At 39.6% G+C, this 25,948-nt stretch overlaps 1 protein-coding gene and 1 pseudogene across 1 annotated transcript; one reads left to right on the top strand and one right to left on the bottom strand.

Annotated features, from left to right (window-relative positions):
- Positions 1–688: 688 nt before the first annotated feature.
- LOC142842047 (spindlin-2-like) lies at positions 689–1,629 on the bottom strand. Its single transcript, XM_075959027.1, has 3 exons — positions 991–1,629; positions 926–939; positions 689–848 (listed from the first exon to the last, which is right to left on the bottom strand). Exons 1-3 carry the CDS (start codon positions 1,627–1,629, stop codon positions 689–691), a joined length of 813 nt encoding a protein of 270 aa, XP_075815142.1.
- A 13,612-nt stretch (positions 1,630–15,241) lies between these two features.
- LOC142842001 (protein archease pseudogene) lies at positions 15,242–15,752 on the top strand (annotated as a pseudogene).
- The last annotated feature ends 10,196 nt before the right edge of the window (positions 15,753–25,948 follow it).

The raw sequence follows: 25,948 nt of genomic DNA, 5'->3' as shown, positions 1-25,948 counted from the left end.
TGAGAGTTCAAGGCAGACAGAATCCAGGCATGACAAAGTAGGTGGCAGACAGAATCCTGGCAAAAGGAAGTAGGTAGCTTGAGGTCTAACACATTGCAGAACAGCCACTGAAAGGAGACACTTTTCTCTAAGCAGGAGGATCCTGGTCACTCAGAATGCTCCAGTGGAGATCAAACACCCAGGGACTTACATCAGGTAAGAATTAAATCATTAATCAAATAAAACCTAATTTTCTCTGATTCTGAATATACATTTGTGTCCCTAACTGATCAATCCTCTTAAGTCCCAACACCTCTCTGTGATATCTGTCACATCTTTCCATATGACATGCTTTTCCCTCAGCTTTATTTCTCCAGGAGATTCTACATCTTTTTGGCCCCTCTCCACTGCTTCCTAAACAGCAATCTTGTCCTCTTCCCAACCACACATTTCCAGTCATTCTTCTCCAAGGAGAAAAGACTATTTAAATCCTGTTTTGTTTTGTGGCATGTCTTTCTGTGATGTCCCATCCACCACACACAATCCATTATTGACCAAACAACACAACATCTTCACTAATTTTTATATTTAGATCAAGAAAATTCCATTGGAAAAGATATTAGTATTAAGAGAAGACCTGAGGAATCTCTGAAAAAAAATTCCGCAAACACAGTTTTAAGTTTGCCCCCCAATATTTGTAAATTTTACTTTAATAGATCTTCACCGAATCATAGACATAGATATAGAAGTCATATTCAAACTTGATGAAATACATGGAAGGTTTGTTGGGAACTTGGTAAGTAATTTTACCTATCTCTGGGGTTCCATCTTTTTTGTTGTACTGCACACTTTTGCCCTCCAAGGAATCCCTGCCTAATTCCAAAGTAATTCTGGTATGATGTGGAGGTTGCATTTAATGTAGTCATCTAGATGGTGGTAAAGGTACAGGACTGGATCATTCTTGTTGACAATGTAGAAACAGGTCTTCATGGTGTGCACCTCATCTGAAACCACCCTACTCCACTCCCCTGTAGAGCCTGGCATGATGTGGAAGTTGCCATCACGGTAGTTGTCCAGGAGGTGGTGAATGTACAAGACTGGATCTTTCTTGTAGGTAATATAGAACCAGGTATTCATGATTGGCACCTTCTCTAGGACCATCCCCTTCCAGTCATGCTTAGAGCAATTTGTGCCCATGAATGTATGTTTCACTGCTCTGCCAACTATGGTGTTTGAGAGATGAGTGTCTGTAACCTGAGGGAATGGCACATTATTAGGCAGGATCTTAAGGTTTAAATTCATTTCATCGCTGTGAATCTCCAATCCATAGACAAAATCAATCCCATCATACTTCAACAAATAGAGAGAGGGATTATTTGGCAGTTGATCTAGAATGTTGGCTTTCCACTGGTTGATTGGTTCATTGGCTTCCTTCCAGCCATGAGATATTCTGTGGCCAACAATATTCTCCAGGGCCTCAAAAGGCCTACTCAGTTTTTGCTTCTGGAGAGATGGCCAATTCCTCTTTTGGAGAGGTGGGATGCATCTCATACTAAGAGGCATCTTCATCATGGTGGTAGACTTACTGAGGTAGGCCACAGAACTACTGGTCTGCTGTCTCTTGGCTATCTTTATGTGCTTGGTATTCATAGGAGCCCACTCTTCAGGCTGGAAGAACTCTTCTGCTTAATAAGACACAGAGTAATTGCCTACATCACGAGTGCCTGCAATGATAAGAAGGGGAGGATGTGAGGTCAAGTCTCTTTTCTGGAAGAACTTTTTGGGCATGTGACAAAGACAGTGTTGAACAGGTTTGGATACCTAAATGTAATTTTGTCTCAAGAAATTAATAGGAAAATTAGCAAACTATTCTCTATAGCTCAGTATATCAGTCTCAGAGACATATTCCTGCTGCCAAAGGCAAGTGAACTCTGCTGAGAAATCTACTTTCTGACTAAGTCAATGAGAGGAAAAGGTATGTCAATCCCCAAAGTAAGAAAAATCTGAACAGATGGCAAAGAATTCGAAGGACAGCCACACCTCTCCTGCACCCTCAATCTATCAATTATGTGGCTGAATCCAAAACCTTCTGAAAAAGGTCATAGCACTCCTGTCCACTGGCTCTCTGTATTGTATCTCCTGATGCAGACCCAGGTTTATTACATAAAGCCATTCTGTGTCTTCATTAGAGAAGTGAGTACTGTGAGACCCACTGCAACAATTTCAACAATTTCTCATTGGTCTGGGCAAAACACCATAGAAATAATTATATCTTTTAAAACACATATGAACAAAGACGAGCTTTGCCATTTTAGTGGATTGATGTATTTGATATTGTTAGCAAAGATAAAGTGGGAAGAAAAGCTGGCATTCACCATCCGCACAGCTATCAAATATAGCTGCTGGTAACAACATAAATGGTGGACCCACAGGAGATTTGAAGGAAAACTTTATGGGACTAAAGAGGGCCCAGTTGCTTCCTAAACATATTTACCAAAAGAAAATGTCATAGCTCTCCAGATTCCAGCTTCTGGAAATGTTCAGGTACCAAAAGCCTGTTGAAAAGTTGTGAAGCCAAAGAGCTGAACTGACCTCCTCAGCTACTGTGAGGATAGTAAGCCCATCTTCATGGAAGACTAGTGCTTCATGTGGATCAGTGTTGCAATCCCAAACCAAGGCTTTGTGACAATACCAAGGTTCTACTTATGTCATAAAACCCCTCGAAGGCTCATTTCTTCCCCATTTACCCACCGAAACATCCAGCATACAGCTCCTAAAAAGCTGCTCATACAGCCCCCTGGAGACTCAAAATATAAACCCCACTAATCTTCCCTATTACTTGAGTCACACTTTTGCCCAAGCAGCACAATCCCTCTATCTTTTTTTTTTTCTGAAAAAGTCTTTGGTGTCTGAATCAACAAACCACATGAATGTTTTTTTTTCTAGCTCCCATCTCACTAGTGGTTATCTTCTATTGATTTTTTATTACTTTATAAATAATAAATTTCAAATTTTCCACTTCCTTTCTTCCTCCCACTTTCTTTTCACTCCCCCACTAAGCCTCTCCACTCAAACTTCAGTCTTAATAGAGGTCAGAGTACCTTGACCTGTGGGAAGTCCATGCCCCCCCTTCATCCAGATTTAGGAAGATATGCATCCCCATAGAATAGGATCACAAAAAGCCTGTATATGCAGTGCAGACAAATCCCAGTGCCAATATCATTGGGATCTCAGTCTGCACCAATTGTCAGCCACATTCAGAGCTTCCAGTTTGATCCCATGCTCTTTCATTCCCAGTCCAGCTGGTTTTGTTGAGCTCCTATTAGCTCCAGCACAGTGTCTCAGTGGGTGGAACAAGCCCTTGCATTCCTAACTTCCTGGCTCATATTCTCCCTCATTCTGCTCTTCAGCTGGATCTTTGAGGATCAGTCTAGTTTTTTGATGTGGGTCCTGGTCTTTATCTCCATCCTTTGCTGAACAAAAGTTCTATGGTGATATTCAATATAGTCATCAGTCTGACTATGGGACAAGGCACCTATAGTGCCTAGGGATATGGCACAGTCAGGCTCCCTCTCATCACCTGCCCAAAGTCCTTGTTGGGGTTACCCCATGGCCTTCTGGTAAACCCTCTAGAGATAAGCCTCTTGCTAACCCCAGAATGGCCCCTTAAATTGAGTGTGTGTGCATTAACTATATGTGTGTCTTTAAATAAGATAAAAACAGATGGATTGTGATATTGAAATTTATCTTATCCTTTGAAGAATATTTACTATAGAAACACCGTCACAGTATTATTGAGAGTGTAGGCTGTAGCAGCAAGAAGAAGTAACTGGAGGAAAACCCTAGTAGTTAGGTGCAGTGGCCCAGGAAGGATGGCCAAGGAAAGCCAATGAACTCAGGGATGGAAGATAAAACTCAGCCTAAATAACACCCCAGATCATTTAGGCAGAACATGAGACACTTGTGCAACAGCCACAATTTGTCTAAAATGCCTGGAACTAGAATCTAAGGGGAGTGCAATGATGTGGAGCTGAGAGTGCAAAAACTGATTAAATTTGGCAAAAAATAATGTAAGCATACCAGAGCAAACATCCAAGGAATCCACCAGTGGGGCAAAACCCTAAGAAATCCGGACAACAACATATCATGTTGACAATTCTGAGATTTATAGACAAAGGAGAGTTCTTATATATGTCACTGTCACACTGGTGATGATTAGCCCATTCAATCACAGTGTGACTCCCTGATGTGTTTCAGATAGCCTGTCAATTCTGTCTATTTAGTTAAAGGGAAATTCACATTGCTTACACAGATTAACTAGCAGAATTTCCTGCACCACCAAATGCAAGGCAAAGAAATCATGGACATGTTTTTTAATGCTGATGATGTCATTAGGAGTGTTTTTGGGTTTTTTTCTTAAAGGGAAATCAATGGTGACACTCATGCATGAAGCAGATACTGTCTCTGTGATGTATCCAAGACTGAAAAAAATAAACTAAAATGTTTTTTTTTCACATACTGGTGACAATGAGGATGAGTAGAAGAAGGGGCGAGGGTATACCAGCAGCCCTGGTACAAGTTCTGACCCACATTGTAGCCAAATCACCTGAAGTGGGACAGATGATCTACATTCTGGATGCTGACTGGAAGTTTGACACCTCCAAATTTTTAACCAAGTTTGTAAATATGAATGAACCCAAAATTGTCCCATTACAGGAGGACAGGATCCTAGCCTGACAGGAGTCAGGCATCAATATCATACTGGTATTTGGCGGTTTGATGGGTGTGTGGGGTCTTTGCCACACTCCAGCTAACATCACGGATTCCCTACTTTACTGATTTTATGGAGCTCGGTGCTTTCATCATAGGTGTGCATGTCACACACCATTGTACATCAATATGTACATGTTTAGCCTGTGTGTGGTTGAGTCTGTTTTTGAGTTTTATAGCACAAGTCCCAGAGAACATGATCAAAGACAAGGAAACAGTGTTTTCAAGATATGGCAGGGCAGATGTTTAAATGAACTCACCCAATGCTCATATACCTCTTCAAACTACTCTAAGGAATCAACCAACTTGCTTGTTTAATCAATAGCATTGGGAAAATTCTGTCTCTGCAAGGTACTCTGGATTCTTTCTCATCCAGATCAGGGACTGTAGAACATTCAGCATCTTCCCCATTAATTCTGAGTCCACCAGCATCTTTCCAAAGTAAGCTATTAACACTCGTTTTGCACAGATTTATCACCCTTTTTCAAAGGGCCTACAGGGCCTTGGTGATTTCCTTCGGGACATATATGAAATTTACAACAATGCACCCCATCTCATGAATCTTCTTTATCAACATCCAAAGATCTAGCACATTTTCTATATGACCAATTTTACATATCTACTCAGGGAATTCTAGCTTCTTCACCATATAACCAACAATCTCTACAACAGTCAGCATCTTCCCAAAAATAGTTAGGACTATACAAGTTTGAACAGTGCACACATAGCCATCTGTCTTCTATACCAGAAGATTTTGGAATGTCTCCATTTGTCCCAATGATTACAGGCACATTGCCACCAACACCAATGACTCAAGGACTTTCCTCTCAGCCGGGCCTTGGTGGCGCACACCTTTAATCCTAGCACTTGGGAGGCAGAGGCAGGCGGATCTCGATGAGGTCAAGACCAGCCTGGTCTACAGAGCTAGTTCCAGGACAGATTCCAAAACAAAAGAGAAACCCTGTCTCGAAAAACAAAAAAAAAAAATAAAAACAAATAAAAAAGGACTTTCCTCTCTAACACAAGCAAGCCTAGTGCCTTCTCCATCTTTGCATAAAGATGATGAATTTGACTATCTTCATAAGAAACTCTTAAAGTGAACACATAAGGGCAGGTGATGCTGAAACCTTCACCTACTACTCAAATTCTTGTAAAAGCTTTTCCTTATACAGAACCCACTTTGGTAAAGGCCACATAGGCACAGTGCACTGAAGGACATCTACCTTCTAAGTTAGGGACTAATCAAAGTGCCCATAAGGATCTCAGTGTTTCTCCACCTGCTCAAAGGCTGCTGGTAATTTCTTTACCTACACAAGGAATTGTAGGATTTTTGTTATCTGCACCAGAATCTAGGATCTTCACTATCTGAACAAGTGTCTCTAAAACTATCTATATCAACACAATGAACTGTAGGGACTCTGGCACCTTCTAATAGGCTTTCAAACATCTAATTTCTTCCCAATACTCTAAATAATTTTCTTCATCTACCCAACATACTCCAAGGACTACAAGGACTACAGGACATAAAAATTCTAGCCAGAAACCTCAGGGAAATTTTTGTCTTCACTAGAGCACATAAATCATTTATCATCTTCACTAGGTGCTCAAGAAAATCCTTTATCTAATCCATGGTCTCTAGAAACTTTGCTACCTTCTAAATTGCCTAATGTACTCTCCAAAGCTACAGAGGTAACTTTGCCTGTCCCAAGTTCTTTGTCATTTATGCAAAGGTCTTCAAAACCTTCAGTATATTCTTCAAAAATTTGGAGACAACAGCAATAATCCAAGAATACCTTGGGGCATTTTTCATGTGAGAGAGAGTGTTGAAAATTCTCAGTGTGGTACAAGCATTATAGGAGCTTTGTCACCAACTCTAGTGCCTAGATGATTTTTTACTTCTGTCAAAGGATCTGTCTGCAGAAATTTTTCCCTTCTGGCCAAGGGAATCTAAGTTCTTTGAAATCTGCCCATGGGCCTCCGAAACCTGTTATGTCATCTGAGGAAATTCTGAATTGAGCATGATTTGCTGAAGAGACTCTACAACTTTCTGCACCCTTTAAAGCATTTCCAGGGCCTTATTCAAATTCTCCATCTACCCAAGTGACTAAAGGAACATTCCAGCTGTACCAGGGCATATGGGTATTTTGCATCATGATAAACAACTCCACCATCTTCTTGTTCTGATAAAATGATGGTGGGAACATGCCCACAATCACAAGGAACTCTGAAAATGTTCAAATCTGCAGAAGGGACTCTTAGAGTCTTCTTATGCTTCACAGGGCACTTCGAAAATTCTCTTACTTGCCAAAAGCACAATTGGAAATTTGATATCTGTAAAACATGCTGTAGGACCTTTTGCATCAAAGACAGAACCTCTGAGGTTTATTCAAATTACCCAGACCTTGCAATCTAGTCAGAGTTCAATGTGAGTGTCAGGTTGCAGAAAGGCCTGTGGACCCTTCTTTATTTCTCCAAGGGTCTTTGGACTTATCTGTGTCTTAACATGGAGAGATAGTGATATTTCTGTGTAATCAAGGAACTAGGAAACATCCTCTTTAATCCCAAAACCTCAGAAAATTTCTCAGTCTGTGCAAAATTCTCTACAGCATCATCCATCTGCCCCAGGATTACGGAATCCTTCCCAAACTGAAAAGAGTACACTAGGATCTTTGTACTCTCCTAATGGTACTGGAATATCTAGCCCTGGTTCTCAGGAAATGTTCCAAATTTCTGCGTGTTCAGGATATCCTGAACATTTCTATATTTTGGATCACCTCTTGAAATTTCTTTGTGTGAACAAGGAACTCTGTGACTTTTTTCTTTTCCTCAAGGAGAACTTTATCCTTTACATTGTTTCTCTGTTAATCTAGAATCATCTCAACCTGCCCAAATGAATCTCCGCCATTTGTCTTCTGTCAGAGAGCCTGTGGTAAACTCTCTATCTGTCCCATCTCCTAGATAGTCTTCACTATTTAATAAAGTTCCCAGAAGTCCTTCATCACATGTCCCAAAGAATCCAGCATTTCTAATCTCTGCTTATCTGCCTCTAAAACTTAATGTATCTGATCACTGAGTCCATCAGCATCCTCAAAGGAACTCTGAGGCCTTTGCTATCTTCTGCAGACATCCAAGGAAAAGTCCAAAATACACATAGTGATCATAGGCAATGTCACATAAAAGAGAGACATTGGAAACTTCCCCATCTCATGTGGGAAGCTCAGTATATTATGAACCTTCTGCTCAGAAGACTCTGGGATTTTACTCCTTTTGCCAGGGGAGATAAGCAACTTTTCAATGTGCTCAAGAAACTGTAGGTTCCTGTCAATTTACACAAGAGTCTGGCCACATCTGCACAAAGGAGTCTAGGACATCCTACGTGCTCAAGGGCTCTCAGGAACTTCCTCACATACACAACATACATTATCACAGTTCAATTCTGCACAAGTATATTAGCATATTCATCATCTACCCCACTGTCTCAGGGATATAGCCAGCATGCCAAAAAATGGTAGAAACTTTGAAATCTGTTCCATGGTCTCCAATAATTTCTATCATAGCACAAAATTCTGTAGAACTTTTGCTAACTCCCTGGGACTCCCAACGATAATCATCATCTTTACCAGGTGTATGCAAAACTGTTACAACTACCAGACTACATGTGGTATCTGATGTGCCTCTGGAACATTTTGTAAATGCCCAGAAAACTTGAGTTATTTCCATTCTTTCTAGTACCTTTTGAATTCTTCCCTGTCTGAAGAAGGGTGTTTAGGAGATTTATTTTCCATGCAAAGTGATCTCGGAACTTCCATATCAGCACAAACATTTGTAGGACATTCAAAATCTGATCAAGAATCTCTAGAAATGTTCATATCTTTTCAAGAGGACCTATACCCTTCTTTAGCCCAAGAGGCTTTTGTACATTCATCATCTATTCCATAAGATTATGGACTTTCAGTCTTCAAAAGATACTTTAGGAACATCACTATCTACATAAGGTGCTAGGAAAATTCTGTTGTCTATCCAAAGGTCTATAGTAACACCACCATTATTAGCTAAAGGGTTCTAGAAATTCAGACTTATTTGGAGTGGCCTCTGTGTACTTCTCAAATTTGCTTAAGAGACAACAGATCCTTTGCCATTTTATGAAGAGATATATAGTACTTTGAAATCTCTCTCAGGGTCTATAGAAACTCGGACATCTATTTTAGAGACACTGAGATTTTCAACATTTGCCAAAGGTGAACAGGCCCTTCTATACCTGAACAAGTCATACTGAGATCACCAACAATTCCCTACGGAGCGTTGGGATTTTCTCCATATGACGAACACTTTGTGACAACTGCCTCATCTCAAATGGAGACTGATAGAATTTCATTAATAGATGAAGGATTAAAATGAATGTCCTCATGGGAAAAGGTGATTTCACAAAACCACTGCAGCAAAACTGTCCAGGAAATGTATTGTCTACTCAAGGGGCTCTAGGAATTCCATATCAGCATAAGAATGTTTTGGACACTCACCATATGTTCATGGTTCTCCAGATACTTCCTTGTCACTTGAAGAGGCTTCAGGCACTTGTTTGGAACAAGGGCATTCAGGGCAATCCTTATCATTAGCATTATCTGATTTAGGTGATCTTGGGCTATTGGAAACTTCACAGGGGACACTAGAAACACCAACATCTACCCATAGCACTCTAGAAATACCATTTTCTACCCAAAAAAATTGTAGAAACTTGACCACCTGCCCAAAATTCTCTAGCACATCTGCCTCCTTCAGTTTAGACTCTAAATCAGGCTCGCCATATGCCAGAGACAACAGAACTTTTGTCATCTACCAAAGAGACTTTTAATATATCAGACTCTTCCCCAAGAACTTCAGAAACTTTTCCATCTACCTCACAATCTCTGGAAATTTCATTCTCTGCCAAAGTACTGTGGGACCATCTGGATCTCAGAAAAAAATTAGGACCATCAGTATCTCTGGAAGAATCCCTGGGACCTTTTCCTCCTGACCAAGCATCCATAGGTTGCACTCCACCTGCATCTGGGACAGGGTCACTCTCCCTCTCAGAACAAGGTTGTCAGAATGTATCTTTAGGTGTAGAAGGAGATTCATTTTCTCAGCAAACCTAAGCAAAATTTATTCAATTCACAAGTGGCTCTGAGATTGTCTATAACAGCAGATACATATTCAATAAATGCTTCTGAGTCTCCAGATACTTCCTTGTCACCTAAATAGGCTTCAGGCACTTATTTGGGACAAAGGCATTCAGGAGAGTCATTATCTGATCTAGGAAATTATCATTAACTGATCTAGGAAATCTTGTACTATCTGAATAATCACAGGGCCATGAGAAACACCACAATCTACCCATAGCACTCTCGAAAAGGCACCTTCTACCCAGGTGATAATGGAAACATCAGCACCTGTCTAAAATGCTCTATCATATATGGCTCCTTCAGTACAGAGTCTAAAAGAGGCTCCCCTTATGCTAGAGACATCAGAACCTTTGTCATCTACCATGAAGCTAGTAATATATCAGACTCTTACCCAGGAATTTCATAAACCTTTCCATCTATCCTAGAAACTCTCAAAATTTTATTCTCTGGCCAAAGTACTATAGGACCATCTGTATCTGAAAAAGAAATTTTTGGACTATCAATATGTCTGGAAGAATCTCTGAGACATTCTCCTCCAGACCATGGTTTTCTAAGACCCACTCTACCTGCACAGGGACTGGATCTGGAAATTGTTCATTCTCCCCCCTCAGCACAAGGTTATCAGAAAAATATATTCAGGTATACAATGAGATTCACCCTCTCAACAAAGCTATATAGTTAATCCTTTGCATTCACAAGAGGCTCTGGGACTGTCTATATCAGCATAGGAATCACTTGGATATTCATCATCTGCTCAAGAATCTCCTGATAATGCTATGTCATCCCTAGAGGATTCAGCCCCTTTTTTGGACCATGATCTTTTAAGACATTCATCATCTGATCCAGGAACGTTTGGACTTTCTCACTCTGATTAGGGGACACTAGAAACTCCACCATTACCGAAAGTTTTCTAGAAATACCATGTTCTTACAATGGGTTACAGAAACTTCAACAACTTTCCAAGATTCCTTACAATATTAACCTGCTTCGGTGCAGACTCTGCAGCCTTCCCTTACACCATAGAACTCAGAAACTTTGCCAACAGCAAAAGAGGTCTGTAAGACTTCAGAACCTAGTCAGGTGCTCTAGAAACTTTACCACCATTTTTAGAGGCTCTGAGACATTAGGCCTTTCAGTATATGACCAGGAGAATCTGGAGCCCTCAAAACGTTCTTATGATAACTTTGGAAATCCCAAACCATCGCAGGGGCTTAGAGAGGCTATACAATCTACCCAAGAAGGAGTGAAAATGTTCTTTTTAATGGTGTCTTTGGGAATGTCCACTTGTTCACATGACATATTCATTCCTATTCCTTCTCATGGAGAATGCCTGAGATATTACTCTTATCCCAATAAAAGCCACAGATGTTCCAATTCTACCAAAAAATAGTGAAGCATGCTCCATTTATTAAATGAAGTATCAGATATTTACTTTTAGAAGTGGATGCCTTAAGATAATTCACATCTGCCAAAAGTAAGCTCACATCTTCCATATATGTGAAGGACTCACGTTCTACTGCTACCCCTCCTAGGATTGTTTCCAAACAAAGTATCATCAGAATTGAACTTCAAATCTTGTTCCACTCCTACAAAATATCAAAGATGCTCTCCCTCTCGACTAGGTGGTTCCAAACATTTGTAAACAAAGAAAACAAAATCAAAACTTGATTCTAAAGAATCATGCCTCAAATCTGTGCCAACAGAAGATGAAAGCTTGAAAGTTCACCATTCTCTCAAAAATGGGGCAGAGATTTGGTTTCTAACAATGTTGCTGCAAGGCTTAGAACTGAGCCTAAAGAGAGCGTCACTATTACTTCTGCAAAGGGAGTTTGAGATCCTCACAACCTTATTAGGAGGGCCTCAGGTTTTCTCCTTCTTCCCAAGGAATTCTTAGATATTTCAAATCTACCAAAATCAACTTGGAACAGGTCCCCTCTAACAAAGAAGTTGTTCATGTTTCCCATTCAGAACATGAAGGCTGCCTAATATGCTCTTTGTCCAAAACAGTGTCCAAGCATTCATATTCCAAATGTGAGCAGAAACCAAAAGCTACTCCTCAGGAATGCATCTCTAAGGGAGGCTTCAGATCCTCATGATCTCATGAAGATAATGGGAGAAGTATTGCTTCTCTCTAAGGCAGCCATAAACATTCAAGATCTTACAAAACTAAATTGGAACAGGCTCCAATAAAGGAGATGTTTAAGCATACAGAACATGGGGACTATAAGCATCTCTCTTTGTCACAAAGAGGATATAGACCTGCTTCATCTGCCAAAAGTGACAGGAAACCATATGTTGGGCAGATGAGGGCAGGCAGTGGCAGACGCAGCCGGTAGACGTGGGCCGCAGGCTGCCTGACCAATGGGGACCAATGCGGCAGCAGAGGCAGGCTGCGGGGACCAGTGGGCAACATCGAGAGCAGATCGCCCCACTCCAATTTAATCAAAGAGGTATGTCTTTTGTTGGCGAGGTCCCTGGCAAACAGGGAGCCTGGTCCTGTTCCTCAAGACCCTTCTGAGGTGTGAGAGGGATCTTGGGCCCTAGCAGGAGCCAGGGCACAGAGCAAGGGCATTTTGTAAGAAGAGCCCCTGGCCAGCAGGGAAACATGATCGGTTTTAAAAGACCCATTAGATAGCATCAATAGGAGGAGATGGGCAGGCGCCAAGGCAAGAATTCACACAATAATCTGAAAAACAACATGAAAACATCAGAACCCAATGACCTTACAACAGAAGGACTTGAACACACTAACACAGAAGAAGTGGAAAAAATTGATTTTATTCAAACAATAGAGTCCCTTAAACAAAAATGCCCTTATAGAAATGGATGGGAAGTATAACAAAGAGTTTGAAGAAATGAGTAAATACGTACATGATATTCTGGGAATCCAAAAAAAAATTTATCAAACAGGTAATGGAAACAGTTCAAGAATTGAAAAGTGAAATGGAAACAAGGAATAAAACACAAACAAGGACCAGCTGGATATCGAAAATCTAGGTCAACGAGCAGAGTCTACAGAAACAAGCATAATCAATAGAATACAAGAGATAGAAGAAAGAATCTCAGATTTTGAGGACACCATAGAGAAAATAAATGCACTCCTCAAAGAAAACAGCAAAGCCAACAAATTCTCATCACAAAACATTCAGAAAATATGGGACACAATAAAAGACCAAACCTAAGAATAATAGGAATAGAAGAAGGAGAAGAGTCACAGCTCAAATGCCCAGAACATAATTTTATCAAAATTATGGAGAAAACTTTCCCAAAATAAAAAAATTCCTTTGAATATTCAAAAACTATACAGAACACTAAACAGACTGGATCAAAGAAAAACATCCCCTCGCCATATAATAATCAAAACACAAAATATACAGGTTAAAGAAAGAATATTAAGAGCTGCAAAGGAAAAAGGCCAAGTAACTTATAAAGGTAAACTGATCAGACTGACACCTGAATTCTCTATGGAAACCATGAAAGCCAGAGAGTACTGGATAGAGGTACTTCAGAAACTAAGAGACCATGGATGCAAACCCAAACGACTATACCCAGCCAAGGTATTGTTCATTATCAATGGAGAAAACAAAACATTCCATGATAAGAAAAAATTTAAAAAATATGTAGCCACAAATCCAGCCCTACAGAAAGTAATAGAAGAAAAATTGCAACCCAAGGAATCCAACAATGCCAAAACTGCCTACAATAACTCAGGCATCTAGCAACCTTCACCAGAAAAACTCAAAAAAGGGAGACACAAAAACTCTACTACCAAAAACAATAAGAATAAGTGGAGTAAACAACCACTGGTCATTAATTTCACTTAATATTAATGGTCTCAATTCACCAATAAAAAGGCACAGGCTAAGAGATTGGATATGAAAACAGGATCCAACATTCTGCTGTTTGCAAGAAACACATCTCAACCACAAAGACAGGCATCTACTCAGAGTAAAGGGCTGGGAAAAGGTGTTTCAAGAAAATGGTCCTAAGAAAAAAGCAGGTGTGGCCATACTAATTTCTAACAAAACTGACTTAAAACTGACTTAACAAAACTCAGAAGAGATCGAGATGGACACTTTATACTCATAACAGGAACAATTCATCAGGATGAAGTCTCAATCCTGAATATCTATGCCCCTGATATAAAAACACCCACTTATATAAAAGAAATATTACTAAAACTCAAGGCAGACATCAAACCACACACACTAGTAGTAGGAGACTTCAACACACCTCTCTCTCCAATGGACAGGTCAATCAGACAGAAACCTAATAGAGAATTAAGAGAATTATTGGAGGTAATGAAGCAAATGGACTTAAAAGACATCTATAAAACAGTCCACCCAATAGGAAAGACTATACCTTCTTCTCTGCACCTCATGGAACATTCTCGAAAATTGACCACATACACGGTAACAAAGCAAACTTACACAGTTACAAAAAAATGTTAGTAATCACCTTTGTCTTACCGGATCACCATGGATTAAGGTTAGAATTCAACAACAATGCTACCCCAGAATCCCACAAACTCATGGAAATTGGACAGTCAACTATTGAACCACACCTGGGTCACGGAAGAAATTAAAAAAGAAATTAAAGTCTTCCTTGAATTTATTGAAAATAAAGAGACAACATACTCAAACCTATGGGACACGATAAAAGCAGTGCTAAAAGGAAAATTAATTGCACTCAGTTCCCACTTAAAGAAAATGGAGAAAGCATACATTGGGGACTTAAAAGCACACCTGAAAGCTTTAGAAAAAAAGAAGCAGATGTGCCCAGAAGGAGTAGAAGACGATATAATCAAACTGAGGGCCGAAATCAACAAAATAGAAATACAGAAAACAGTCCAAAGAATAAATGAAAGAAAAAGCTGGTTCTTGGAGAAAATCAAGATCTACAAACCCCTATCCAAACTAATTAAACAACAGAGAGAGAACACACAAATAAATAAAATCAGAAATGAAAAGTGGGACATAACCACAGAAACAGAGGAAATTCAGAGAATCATTGGATCTTACTACAAAAGCCTGTATGCCACAAAACTGGAAAATGCAAAAGAAATGGGCATTTTTTAGATAAGTACCATATACCAAAGCTAAACCAAGATGAGGTGAACAATTTAAATAGACCTGTTAGTCGCAAAAAATTAGAAACTGTAATCAAAAATCTCCCTTCCAACAAAGGCCTAGGACCAGATGGTTTCAATGTAGAATTCTACCAGAACTTCCAAGATGAGCTAATACCTATACTCTTTAATATATTTTACAATATAGAAACAGAAGAGTCATTACCAAATTCCTTTTATGAAGCTACAGTTACAGGCTGAAGGGCAGAAGTAGAATCCCAAAGTCTTGCAATCACGGCTCCAGAAGAGGAAGATATAAGAGATTACAATTTGACGGAGGAACAGAAGGCTATCAAAGACAAGTATCATCCGGTCAATCGAAAGTACCAATATTTGGATGATACAGCTGATGTCCAGTTACATGCATGGGGAGATACCCTGGAGGAAGCATTTGAACAGTTTGCCATGGCCATGTTTGGTTACATGACAGATACTGGCACTGTGGAAGCCCTCCAAACAGTAGAAGTTTGGATGAGTGACTTTAAAAGTTCAGTGCTGATGAATACTTCATACTCCTGGAAGGGAAAACACTCAATATTGACCAAAAAAATTTCAAGTTACAGTCAATTGGGTGGGGAGAAGAATTTTCACTGTCCAAGCACCCTCAGGGAACAGAAGTTAAAGCAATAACATAATCGGCGAAGCAAGTCTACAATGAAGAGAAACCTGAAGTGTTTGTGATCATCGACATTTAAGATACCAAAGAAGAAAAAAAGAAAGAAAGAAAGAAAGACAGAGGGAAAGAAAGGGAAAGAAAGACTCTTAGGAAAAACTGACTTGTTGTTTTCCTTTTAACAAAATGCAACAATTTATTTTCTTTTTTTTATTGATAAAAGGAGAATAAAAAAAATTTCCACCTCCTCCGAGCCCCCCATTTCCCTCCCCCTCCTCCCACTCTTCTCCCACGCCTCCCACCCTTCTCCCCCTCCCCCCACTCCTCTCCCCCTCCCTCTCCAGTACAAAGAGCAGTCAGGGTTCCCTTCCCAGTGGTAAGTCCTAGGTCCTCCCCCCTCCGTCCATATCAAGGAAGGTGAACATCCAAACTGGCTAGGCTCCCACCAAGCCAGCACATTAAGTAGGATCAAAACCCCGTGCCATTGTCCTTGGCTTCTCATCAGCCCTCATTGTTCACCATGTTCAGAGTCCAGTTTTATCCCATGCTATTTCAGTAACAGTCCAGCTGGCCTTGGTGAGCTCCTAATAGAACAGCTCCACTGTCTCAGTGGGTAGGTGCACCCCTCGTGGTCCCGACTACTTTGCTCTTGTTCTCCCTCTTTCTGCTCCTAATTGGGACCTTGGGAGCTCAGTCCAGTGCTCCAGTGTGGGTCTCTGTCTCTATCTCCATCCATCACCAGATGAAGATTCTATGATGATATGCAAGATATTCGTCAGTATTGCTATAGGATAGGGTCATTTCAGGTTCCCTATCCTCAGCTGCCCAAGGAACTAACTGGGGACCTCAGCTTGGGCACCTGGGAGCCCCTCTAGGGTCAAGTCTCCCACCCTAAAAAGGCTCCCGTAACTAAGAATTGTGTTTCTGAGCTCCCATATCCCACCTTCCTTTATCTCAATCCTCCTGTTTCACCAAGTCCCCCCTCCTTCCCTTCTACTTTTTCTCCCCCCATCTGCCCTTACCCCATCCCACCCCACCCCCAAACTCCCAATTTTCTCCCTGGCAATTTTGTCTACTTCCCTTATCCAAGAGGATAACTATATGTTTTTCCTTGGGTTCTCCTTCTTACTTTGCTTCTTTAGGTTCACCTATTGTAGACTCCGTGACCCCTATTTATGGCTAGAAAGCAATTATGAGTGAGTAAATCCCATGTTCATCTTTTTGTTCTGGGATACCTCACTCAGGATAGTGTTTTCTATTTCCATCCATTTGCATGCAAAATTCGAGAAGTCATTGTTTTTTACTGCAGCGTAGTACTCTAGTGTGTATATATTCCATACTTTCTTCATCCATTCTTCTATTGAAGGGCCTATAGGTTGTTTCCAGGTTCTGGCTATTACGAATAATACTGCTATGTACATAGTTGAACAAATGCTTTTGTCATATGATAGGGCATCTCTTGGGTATATTCCCAAGAGTGGTATTGCTGGGTCCAGGGGTAGGTTGATCCCGAATTTCCTGAGAAACCGAAACACTGACTTCCACAGTGGTTGCACAAGATTGCATTCCCACCAACAATCGTCCTCCACAGCATCTCCAGCAAAGGCTATCCTTGGTGTTTTTGACTTTAGCCATTCTGACAGGTGTAAGATGATATCTCAAAGTTGTTTTGATTTGCATTTCCCTGATTGCTAAGGAAGTTGAGCACGACCTTAAGTGTCTTTTGGCCATTTGAACTTCTTCTGTTGAGAATTCTCTGTTCAGTTCAGTGCCCCATTTTTTAATTGGGTTAATTAGCATTTTAAAGTCTAGTGTCTTGAGTTCTCTATATATTTTGGAGATCAGACCTTTGTCTGTTGCGGGGTTGGTAAAGATCTTGTCCCAGTCAGTAGGTTGCCTTTGTGTCTTAGTGACAGTGTCCTTAGCTTTACAGAAGCTTCTCAGTTTAAGTAGGTCCCATTTATTCAATGCTGCACTTAATGTCTGTGCTTCTGGGGTTATACCTAAGAAGTGATCACCTGTGCCCATCTGTTGTAGGGTATTTCCCACTTTCTCTTCTATCACATTCAGTGTTTTCGGGCTGATGTTGAGGTCTTTAATCCATTTGGATATGAGATTTGTGCACGGTGATAGATATGGGTCTATTTTCATTCTTCTACAGGTTGATATCCAGTTGTGCCAGCACCATTTGTTGAAGATGCTTTCTTTCTTCCATTGTATACTTTTAGCTCCTTTATCAAAAATGAGGTGTTCATAGGTTTGTGGGGTAAAATCCGGGTTTTCTATACGATTCCATTGGTCGACTTCTCTGTTTTTATGCCAGTACCACCCTGTTTTCATTACTGTAGCTCTGTAATAGAGTTTGAAGTCAGGGATGGTAATGCCTCCAGAGGATCCTTTATTGTATAGGATTGTTTTGGCTATCCTGGGTTTTTTTTTCCATATAAAGTTGATTATTGTCCTCTCGAGATCTGCGAAGAATTTTGATGGGTTCTTGATGGGGATTGCATTGAATCTATAAATTGCCTTAGGTAGAATTGCCATTTTTACTATGTTGATCCTCCCAATCCAAGAGCAAGGGATGTCCATCCATTTTTTGGTATCCTCTTCAATTTCTTTCTTCAATGCCTTAAAGTTCTTGTCAAATAGATCTTTCACTTCCTTGGTTAGATTTACCCGAAGATATTTTATGCTGTTTGTGGCTATCGTGAATGGAGAAGCTTCTCTGATTTTCCTCTCTGCTTCCATATCCTTTGTGTATAAGAGGGCGACTGATTTTTTGGAGTTGATCTTGTATCCTGCCACATTACTAAAGCTGTTTATCAGCTGTAAGAGTTCTTTGGAGGAGTTTTGGGGGTCGCTTATGTACACTATCATATCATCTGAAAGTTTAACTTCTTCCTTTCCAATTCGAATCCATTTGATCCCCTTATGTTGTCTTATTGCTATTGCTAGAACTTCAAGCACTCTATTGAAGATGTATGGAGAGAGTGGACAGCCTTGTGGTGTTCCTGATTTAAGCGGGATGGCTTTGAGTTTCTCTCCATTTAATTTGATGTTAGCTGTTGGCTTGCTGTATATAGCTTTTATTATATTTAGGTATGACCCTTGTATCCCTAATTTCTCCAAGACTTTTAACATAAATGGATGTTGAATTTTGTCAAATGCTTTTCCAGCATCTAATGAACTGATCATATGGTTTTTTTTCTTTCAGTTTATTTATATGCTGGATTACATTGATAGATTTTCGTATGTTGTACCAGCCCTGCATCCCTGCGATGAAGCCTACTTGATCATAATGGATAATTTTTCGGATGTGTTCTTGGATTCCGTTTGCCAGTATTTTGTTGAGGATTTTTGCGTTGATATTCATGAGTGAGATCGGCCTGTAAATCTCTTTCCTGGTTGAGTCTTTGTGTGGTTTTGGTATCAGAGTGACTGTAGCTTCATAAAAGGAATTTGGTAATGACCCTTCTGTTTTTATATTGTGGAATACATTGAGGAGTATAGGTATTAGGTCTTCTTGGAAGTTCTGGTAGAATTCCGCATTGAAACCATCTGGACCTGGGCTTTTTTTGGTAGGGAGGTTTTTGATAACAGCTTCTAATTCTTCGCGACTGACATGTCTGTTTAGATTGTTCACCTGGTCCTGGTTTAATTTTGGTAAATGGTATTTATCTAAAAAAAATGTCAATTTCTTTTACATTTACCAGTTTTGTGGCATACAGGCTTTTGTAGTAAGATCTAATGACTCTCTGAATTTCCTCTGTGTTTGTGGTTATGTCCCCCTTTTCATTTCTGATCTTATTGATTTTAAATTTTCTCTCTGCCATTTGACTAGTTTGGATAGGGGTTTGTCAATCTTGTTGAATTTCTCCAGCAACCAGCTTTTTGATTCATTGTTTTTTTGTATTGTTTTCTGTATTTCTATTTTGTTGATTTCAGCCCTCAGTTTGATTATTTCCAGTCTTCTACTCCTCCTAGGTGAGTCTGCTTCTTTTTTTTCTAGAGCTTTCAGGTGGGCTGTTAAGTCTCCAAAATGTGCTTTTTCTGTTTTCTTTAAGTGGGCACTTAGTGCTATGAACTTTCCTCTTAGGACTGCTTTCATAGCGTCCCATAAGTTCGAGTATGTTGTTTCTTTATTTTCATTGAATTCAAGGAAGACATTAATTTCTTTCTATATTTCTTCCTTAATCCAGGTATGGTTCAGTAGTTGACTGTTCAGTTTCCATGAGTTTGTAGGCTTTCTGGGGGTAGCATTGTTGTAGAATTCTAACTTTAATCCATGGTGATCTGATAAGACACAGGTGGTTAGTGATATTTTTTTTGTAACTGTGTAAGTTAGCTTTGTTACTGAGTATGTGGTCAATTTTCGAGAAGGTAACATGAGCTGCAGAGAAAAAGTATTTTCTTTCCTCTTTGGGTGGAATAATCTATAAATGTCTGTTAAGTCCATTTGCTTCATTACCTACATTAATTCTCTAATTTCTCTGTTAGGTTTCTGTCTCATTGACCTGTCTATTGGTGAGAGAGGAGTGTTGAAGTCTCCTACTATTAGTGTGTGCGGTTTGATGGCTGCCTTGAATTTTAGCAATGTTTCTTTTACGTACGTGGGTGCTTTTATATTAGCGACATAGATATTCAGGATTGAGACTTCTTCCTGATGAATTGTTCCTGTTATGAGTAGAAAATGTTCCTCTCCATCTCTTCTGATTGACTTAAGTTTGAAGTCAACTTTGTTAGAAATTAGTATGGCCACACCTGCTTGTTTCTTAGGGCCATTTGCTTGATAAATGATTTCCCATCCCTTTACTCTGAGTAGGTGCCTGTCTTTTGTGGTTGAGGTGTGTTTCTTGTAAACAGCATCATGTTGGATCCTGTTTTCGTATCCAATTTCTTAGCCTGTGCCTTTTTATAGGTGAGATGAGTCCATTGACATTAAGTGATATTAATGACCAGTGGTTGTTAACTCTGGTCACTTTTTTAGTGGTAGAGTTTGTGTGTTTCCCTTCTTTGAGCTCTGCTGCTGAAGGATCTCTAGATGTTTGTGTTGTTGTGGTCATTGTTGGACTCCTTGGTTTGTGATTTTCCTTCTATTACTTTTTGTAAGGCTTGATTTGTGGCTATGTATTCTTTAAATTTGTTTTTATCCTGGAAAATTTTGTTTTTCCATTTATAGTGAACATAAGCTTGGCTGGGTATAGTAGTCTTGGCTTGCATTCATGTTTTCTTAGCTTCTGCAGTATATCTCTCCAGGACTTTCTTCCTTACATGGTTTCCATAGAGAAGTTAGGTGTCTGATAGGTTTACCTTTATAAGTATCTTGATATTTTTCCTTTGCAGCTCTTAATATTCTTTCTTTATTCTGTATTATTTTGTGTTTTGATTATTATATGGTGAGGAGATTTTGTTTTGGTCCAGTCTATTCCGTGTTCTGTATGCTTCTTGAACCTTCAAAGGAATATCTTTTTTTAGGTTGGAAAAATTTTCTTCTATAATTTTATTAAATATATATTCTGGACCATTGAGCTGTACTTTTTCTCCTTCTTCTATCCCAATTATTCTTAGGTTTTGTCCTTTTATTGTGTCCCAGATTTTCTGAATGTTTTGTGATGAGAATTTGTTGGTTTTGCTGTTTTCTTTGATCAGTGTGTTTATTTTCTCTATGGTATCTTCAGTGTCTGACATTCTTTCTTCTATCTCTTGTAATCTGTTGTTAGTACTTGTCTCTGTAGTTCCTGTTCATTTACCCATATTTTCCATCTCCATCCTTCCCTCTCTTTGTGTTTTCTTCATTACTTCCATTTCATTATTCAAATCTTGCACCTCTTCCCTTAACTGTTTGATTGCTTTTTCTTGTTTCTCTTGGTTTTCTTCAGTATCTTTGAGTGATTTACTCATTTCCTCTACCTTTTTGTTTGTAATCTCTAATTTTTTATGGCAATTTTTCACCTCCTGTTTAAGGTCTTCTATTATTTTCATAAAATCACTTTTGAGTCGATTTCTTCTAATTCTTCTGGAGTAGGGTGTACAATTCTTCTTATTTCATGATCCCTGAATTCTGGTGTTGTTATGTTGCCTTTCATGTTGTTGGAGGAATTCTTGCATTGGTGCCTTCCCATCTCTGCCTTGAAATGGAGCCAGAATAGGCCTGGTGTCTTGGTCCAGTTTTTGCTGTCACTGACTATCTGGGTGTATCTCTTCAGTGTAGAAGCAGGAACCGGCCCATCCAGATGGAACTCGTCAGTACCAAAACAAGGACGCCTGGTAGTCCAATGACCCTCGGATAAAAGGGGGAACTTGGGGGGCTGGGCAGGGACTGGTAGAACACAAGACACCCTGGAGCAGAAGATGAAGGTGTGCTTGCTCCCTTTCAGTGGTCCTTGAGGTCTGCCCAGTAGGCAGGCACTCACTGCTCTGGGTGGGTAGCCTTTGTGTAGGAGCAGAAAAGGACCTTGCAGAAAACGCAGGCTTGGGCGGGGTCGTGTGTAAGAAAGACAGCTCTGCAGAAGGAGTTGGGCAAGGGGGATTTGTGCTCTCTTCTGGAACAATCCGCCCCTGGATAGCACACACTCACCCGTCCAGGTGAAACTCCTCAGCACCTAAAGAGGGCCGCCTGGTAGCCCAATGAGCTGGGGACAAAATGAAGAATGTGACATGCAGGGTGGAGTCCAGGAGAGCACAGGTGATTATGGAGCACAAGTTAAAGGTGCCCGGGCTCATTTACAGGGGACCTTGATGCCTGCCTATTAGACTGGCACTCACCACTCTGGGTGAGTAGCCTTAGTGTAGGAGCTTAAAACTGTTCTTGAGCACTGGTCATAGCATACAGCAGGGCAGGGCTGGGGGATTCTAGGGGGCTGGGTCCTGCATAAGAAAGACAGCCCTGCAGAAGTAGCTGGGGGAGGGGGTTTTGTGCTCCAGAGACAACTATTTTAAATATTGTAATGGCATAGTATGACAACTCAGAACAGGATAACACAGAGAGATCACTTGTCAGCATAAAGGTATTTACTTTATTCTAGGTGGTAGAGTGTGAAAATAGGATGTGTCTAACCTGTGGAAGGAGGTCTTTTCTCTTTAGCATCAACAAAAATTCTAAACATTGAGGAGATAGCCAATGCACATTCAACCTGAAAGTGTGAGAGAATTTCTTTTGACTTAAGGAAAGCATTTCTCAAGTGAAAATTGTCACTTCACTGTAATCCAGAGATAATTATCTGTACTGGTGATAAATGTCATGGAATCTATTGGCCAATTGGTGTTTTAAGAATGGCTATGAAAGTAGGCATAATGTAAGTGTGTTTGTGTGTAGGTGTGTGTTTCTGAGCTTAATCAAATATTGATATACCGCCTTCATTCACTGATGTTCAGTTTGCTGCTGTTCCAATTACACTCATGAGATAATAGTTGCTTGGGGATATTAAGGAGATTCTTCTGAACCTATATTGTGGTCTCTGCATGCAGGAAGCAGATGAGTATCAGGATTTTCTTTTGGATATTTTACTATCCAAAGTTAAATATCTTCTACATTCATTAATTTCAGAATATAGAAATTTTAGTTCTCCCAGTGAGTCAATGGCCAAATCTTTAAGAGTTGGACAATAACTAAAAAGAGTTGGACAATAACTGGAATTAGAACCAAAGAGTATTGGCACTGGTTACTCCTTCTCTAAAAGCTGCTCAATGACTTTTTGTGGTGTATTTCCTCTGTATTAATAAATTAACTCTAGAAAAATAAACTTAGAATTTGAGAATTACATGTTACATGTTGAGTTTTCTATTCTGAACCTGTCTCAAAAAGCCAAAAGTTAAAAGTAAAAATAAAAGAAATAGAGGTTAAAAAAACCAGTAAAGATGAAAAATACAGAGAGAATCTTGATACTGTGTACTAATATGTTCACTTTAAATTGTTTGAATTCTGAGAAAGGAACAAGTGCTACTAAAAATTAATTCCTTATAAATGCTGCAGAATTAATCTAAGATAGGTATTTTGAAAATATCTTGGCTTCAAAATTGAAGTCAAAAAGTATGTTGCTTTGGAGAAGAGATTTTACTTTTGTTTCCACAGAAAATGAGAGGCTGTGTATTTTATTCAGAGTTAAGAAATATTAGCTATGATCAAAAAAGACCACCTAAGAAATCTCTGGCAGGAATAGATTGACCAGATGTCTGAGTTCTTCATCCAGAACATGTTCAAGACTGCTGCCTGAGGTGATCAAGACTCAAAGAATACTTCAGCCAGGACTTGATCATAATTCTAAATATTCTTTAGGTCCCCATAAGATTATTAGTGCCCCAAATAAGCTGGAAGCAGCCCGGAATATTATGCCCACATCCCTAAAAAATGGACTGTAGATATTATCATTTGTTTTTTTTTTTCTTGTTTTTTTAGAGGTGCAAAGGGTGTGGGAGAATTGTCTGTATTCTGATAATCATTTTTTAATAAACACTGATAGGCCAGGCAGGAAATATAAGTTAAAAAACCAGACAGGAAGTAGAAATGATGCAATGAGAACAGGAGAATTCTAGGAAGGAGGAAGTTGATTCCTCCCACTCCTGCCTAAACCACCAAAACACCAGGATGTGATCTGCCCCTCTGAAAAAGGCAAGGAGCCACATGCCTGACGTAGATCAGAAAAATGGGTTAATCAAGATGTAAGAACCAGTGAGATGCTAGAGCTAATGAGCCAATCAACTTATAATTTATGGAGACCTATGTATGATTTTCTTTGAGGCTTGCTGACTGTTGGTTACTGGGCAAGACAGAAACCCCAACAAGCCAAACCTTCATGTGAAAAACGGCACCTTCATATTACGTATAAATGTCTGATGTGGGAGGGTCTTCAGTCTATGTGTTGCTTTTATTGGTAAATAAATAAAAAGATAGCTTGGTCTGTGTGGAGGGGCAAAACAGAGTTAGGCAGGGAATGCTTTGAAAAGAAGGCAGAGTCAAAAGAAGCCATGTCACCCTGTTGGAGACAAATGCCATAACTTGAGTAGCGACAGCACAGCCTGTGGCAGTACATAAATTGATAGAAATGGGTTATGTTAATATATGAGAGTTAGCCAATAATAAGATATTGCAAATGGGAAAAGCAGTGATTTAATTAATACAATATCTCTGTAGGTCTTTTGGATCTGAGCAGCCCATAACTAACATGCAGCCTTCCTACTACAATTTTCCATATCAGTATGTTATTGTTGCATACTGAGAGATCCTGGGCCTCTTGCCCCAGTGTCAATTATTTTGTTTCTTAAACTTCTGGAAACTCTTTCAGATAATTGTCAGGTTCCATTAATTCCCCCCCAATTTCATTGTCTCTTGACATTGAAGTGATGTCATTTTTTCCTAATGGAATGAGTCAGTTCATTGGGGATGAGAATCCTATACAATCTTTAGCCCAAACAAGAAACCACTTATGCAAATTCTGTGAGGCATCTCTGGTCAAAATTGCATAAGAAAGTACATGGATAAAAGGGAGTTTTTGATAGGGATCTTAGGGAACTTTTGCCTAACAGAGTGTCCATTATGTGAACCTACCAAATTATCAGTTGATTTTCTAATTAAAAAACAACTGAAATTCAACTGTCTTGCTAATGTTCACATTGATTGACTTTAGTATTCTATGACTTGAATTGGCAGAATTCTGCTTTTAACATGACAGTGCCAGGGCCCCTTCTGTCTTGGTAGTCAGAGGTGATTTAGGTGTATTGCCACTAATGGCTGGTGCCATATCATAAGACACAAAGTGTTGTACAGTTTTTCCCTTAATGAGATTGAAGACAGATTTCAAGGATAATTCCAAGCCATTTTTAGCAGGAATGCAAAACAGGAGTGACTCAGAAGTCTAAATTGGGTCTTAGTCAAAGTTGTTACCTTCCCTGGATCTTCTCTCTCTCTCTCTCTCTCTCTCTCTCTCTCTCTCTCTCTCTCTCTCTCTCTCTCTCTCCCTTCCCCTTTCTCTATTTTTTTCTTTCTTCTTCCCTCACCTTTTCTTCAGTATCTCAGTTTAATCTTGTACAATCATTACATTAGTTTGCCTTCTCTAAATGCTTTGCTTGAATTGAATATTTGTCCTTCTATAGATTTACGTGTTTGTTGGATTGTTTATTTTTTCTGCTTCAGGTTTGATTTTTTGGCATTAGCTCAATGTTTCGTGATTACGATCTTTGCTATTTTTTATCTGTGTGATAATATTTAGGTTTTCATTTTTAGTTTCAACCTTTATTTATTTGTGTGTGTACTCAAACACATACAATTTCCCATGGTTCTATTACTTTTGTACATTATAA

This window comes from Microtus pennsylvanicus, chromosome Y (assembly GCF_037038515.1).
Source record: "Microtus pennsylvanicus isolate mMicPen1 chromosome Y, mMicPen1.hap1, whole genome shotgun sequence".
In the NCBI taxonomy this organism is placed as follows: Eukaryota; Metazoa; Chordata; class Mammalia; order Rodentia; family Cricetidae; genus Microtus; species Microtus pennsylvanicus.
Note: the sequence above shows the minus strand (reverse complement) of the source record. Positions and strands in the feature narration are given on the sequence as shown.

Bases quoted from the DNA above. Each gene is read 5' to 3' on its own strand.
- LOC142842047 (XM_075959027.1), bottom strand. From the start codon at position 1,629: ATGAATACCAAGCACATAAAGATAGCCAAGAGACAGCAGACCAGTAGT.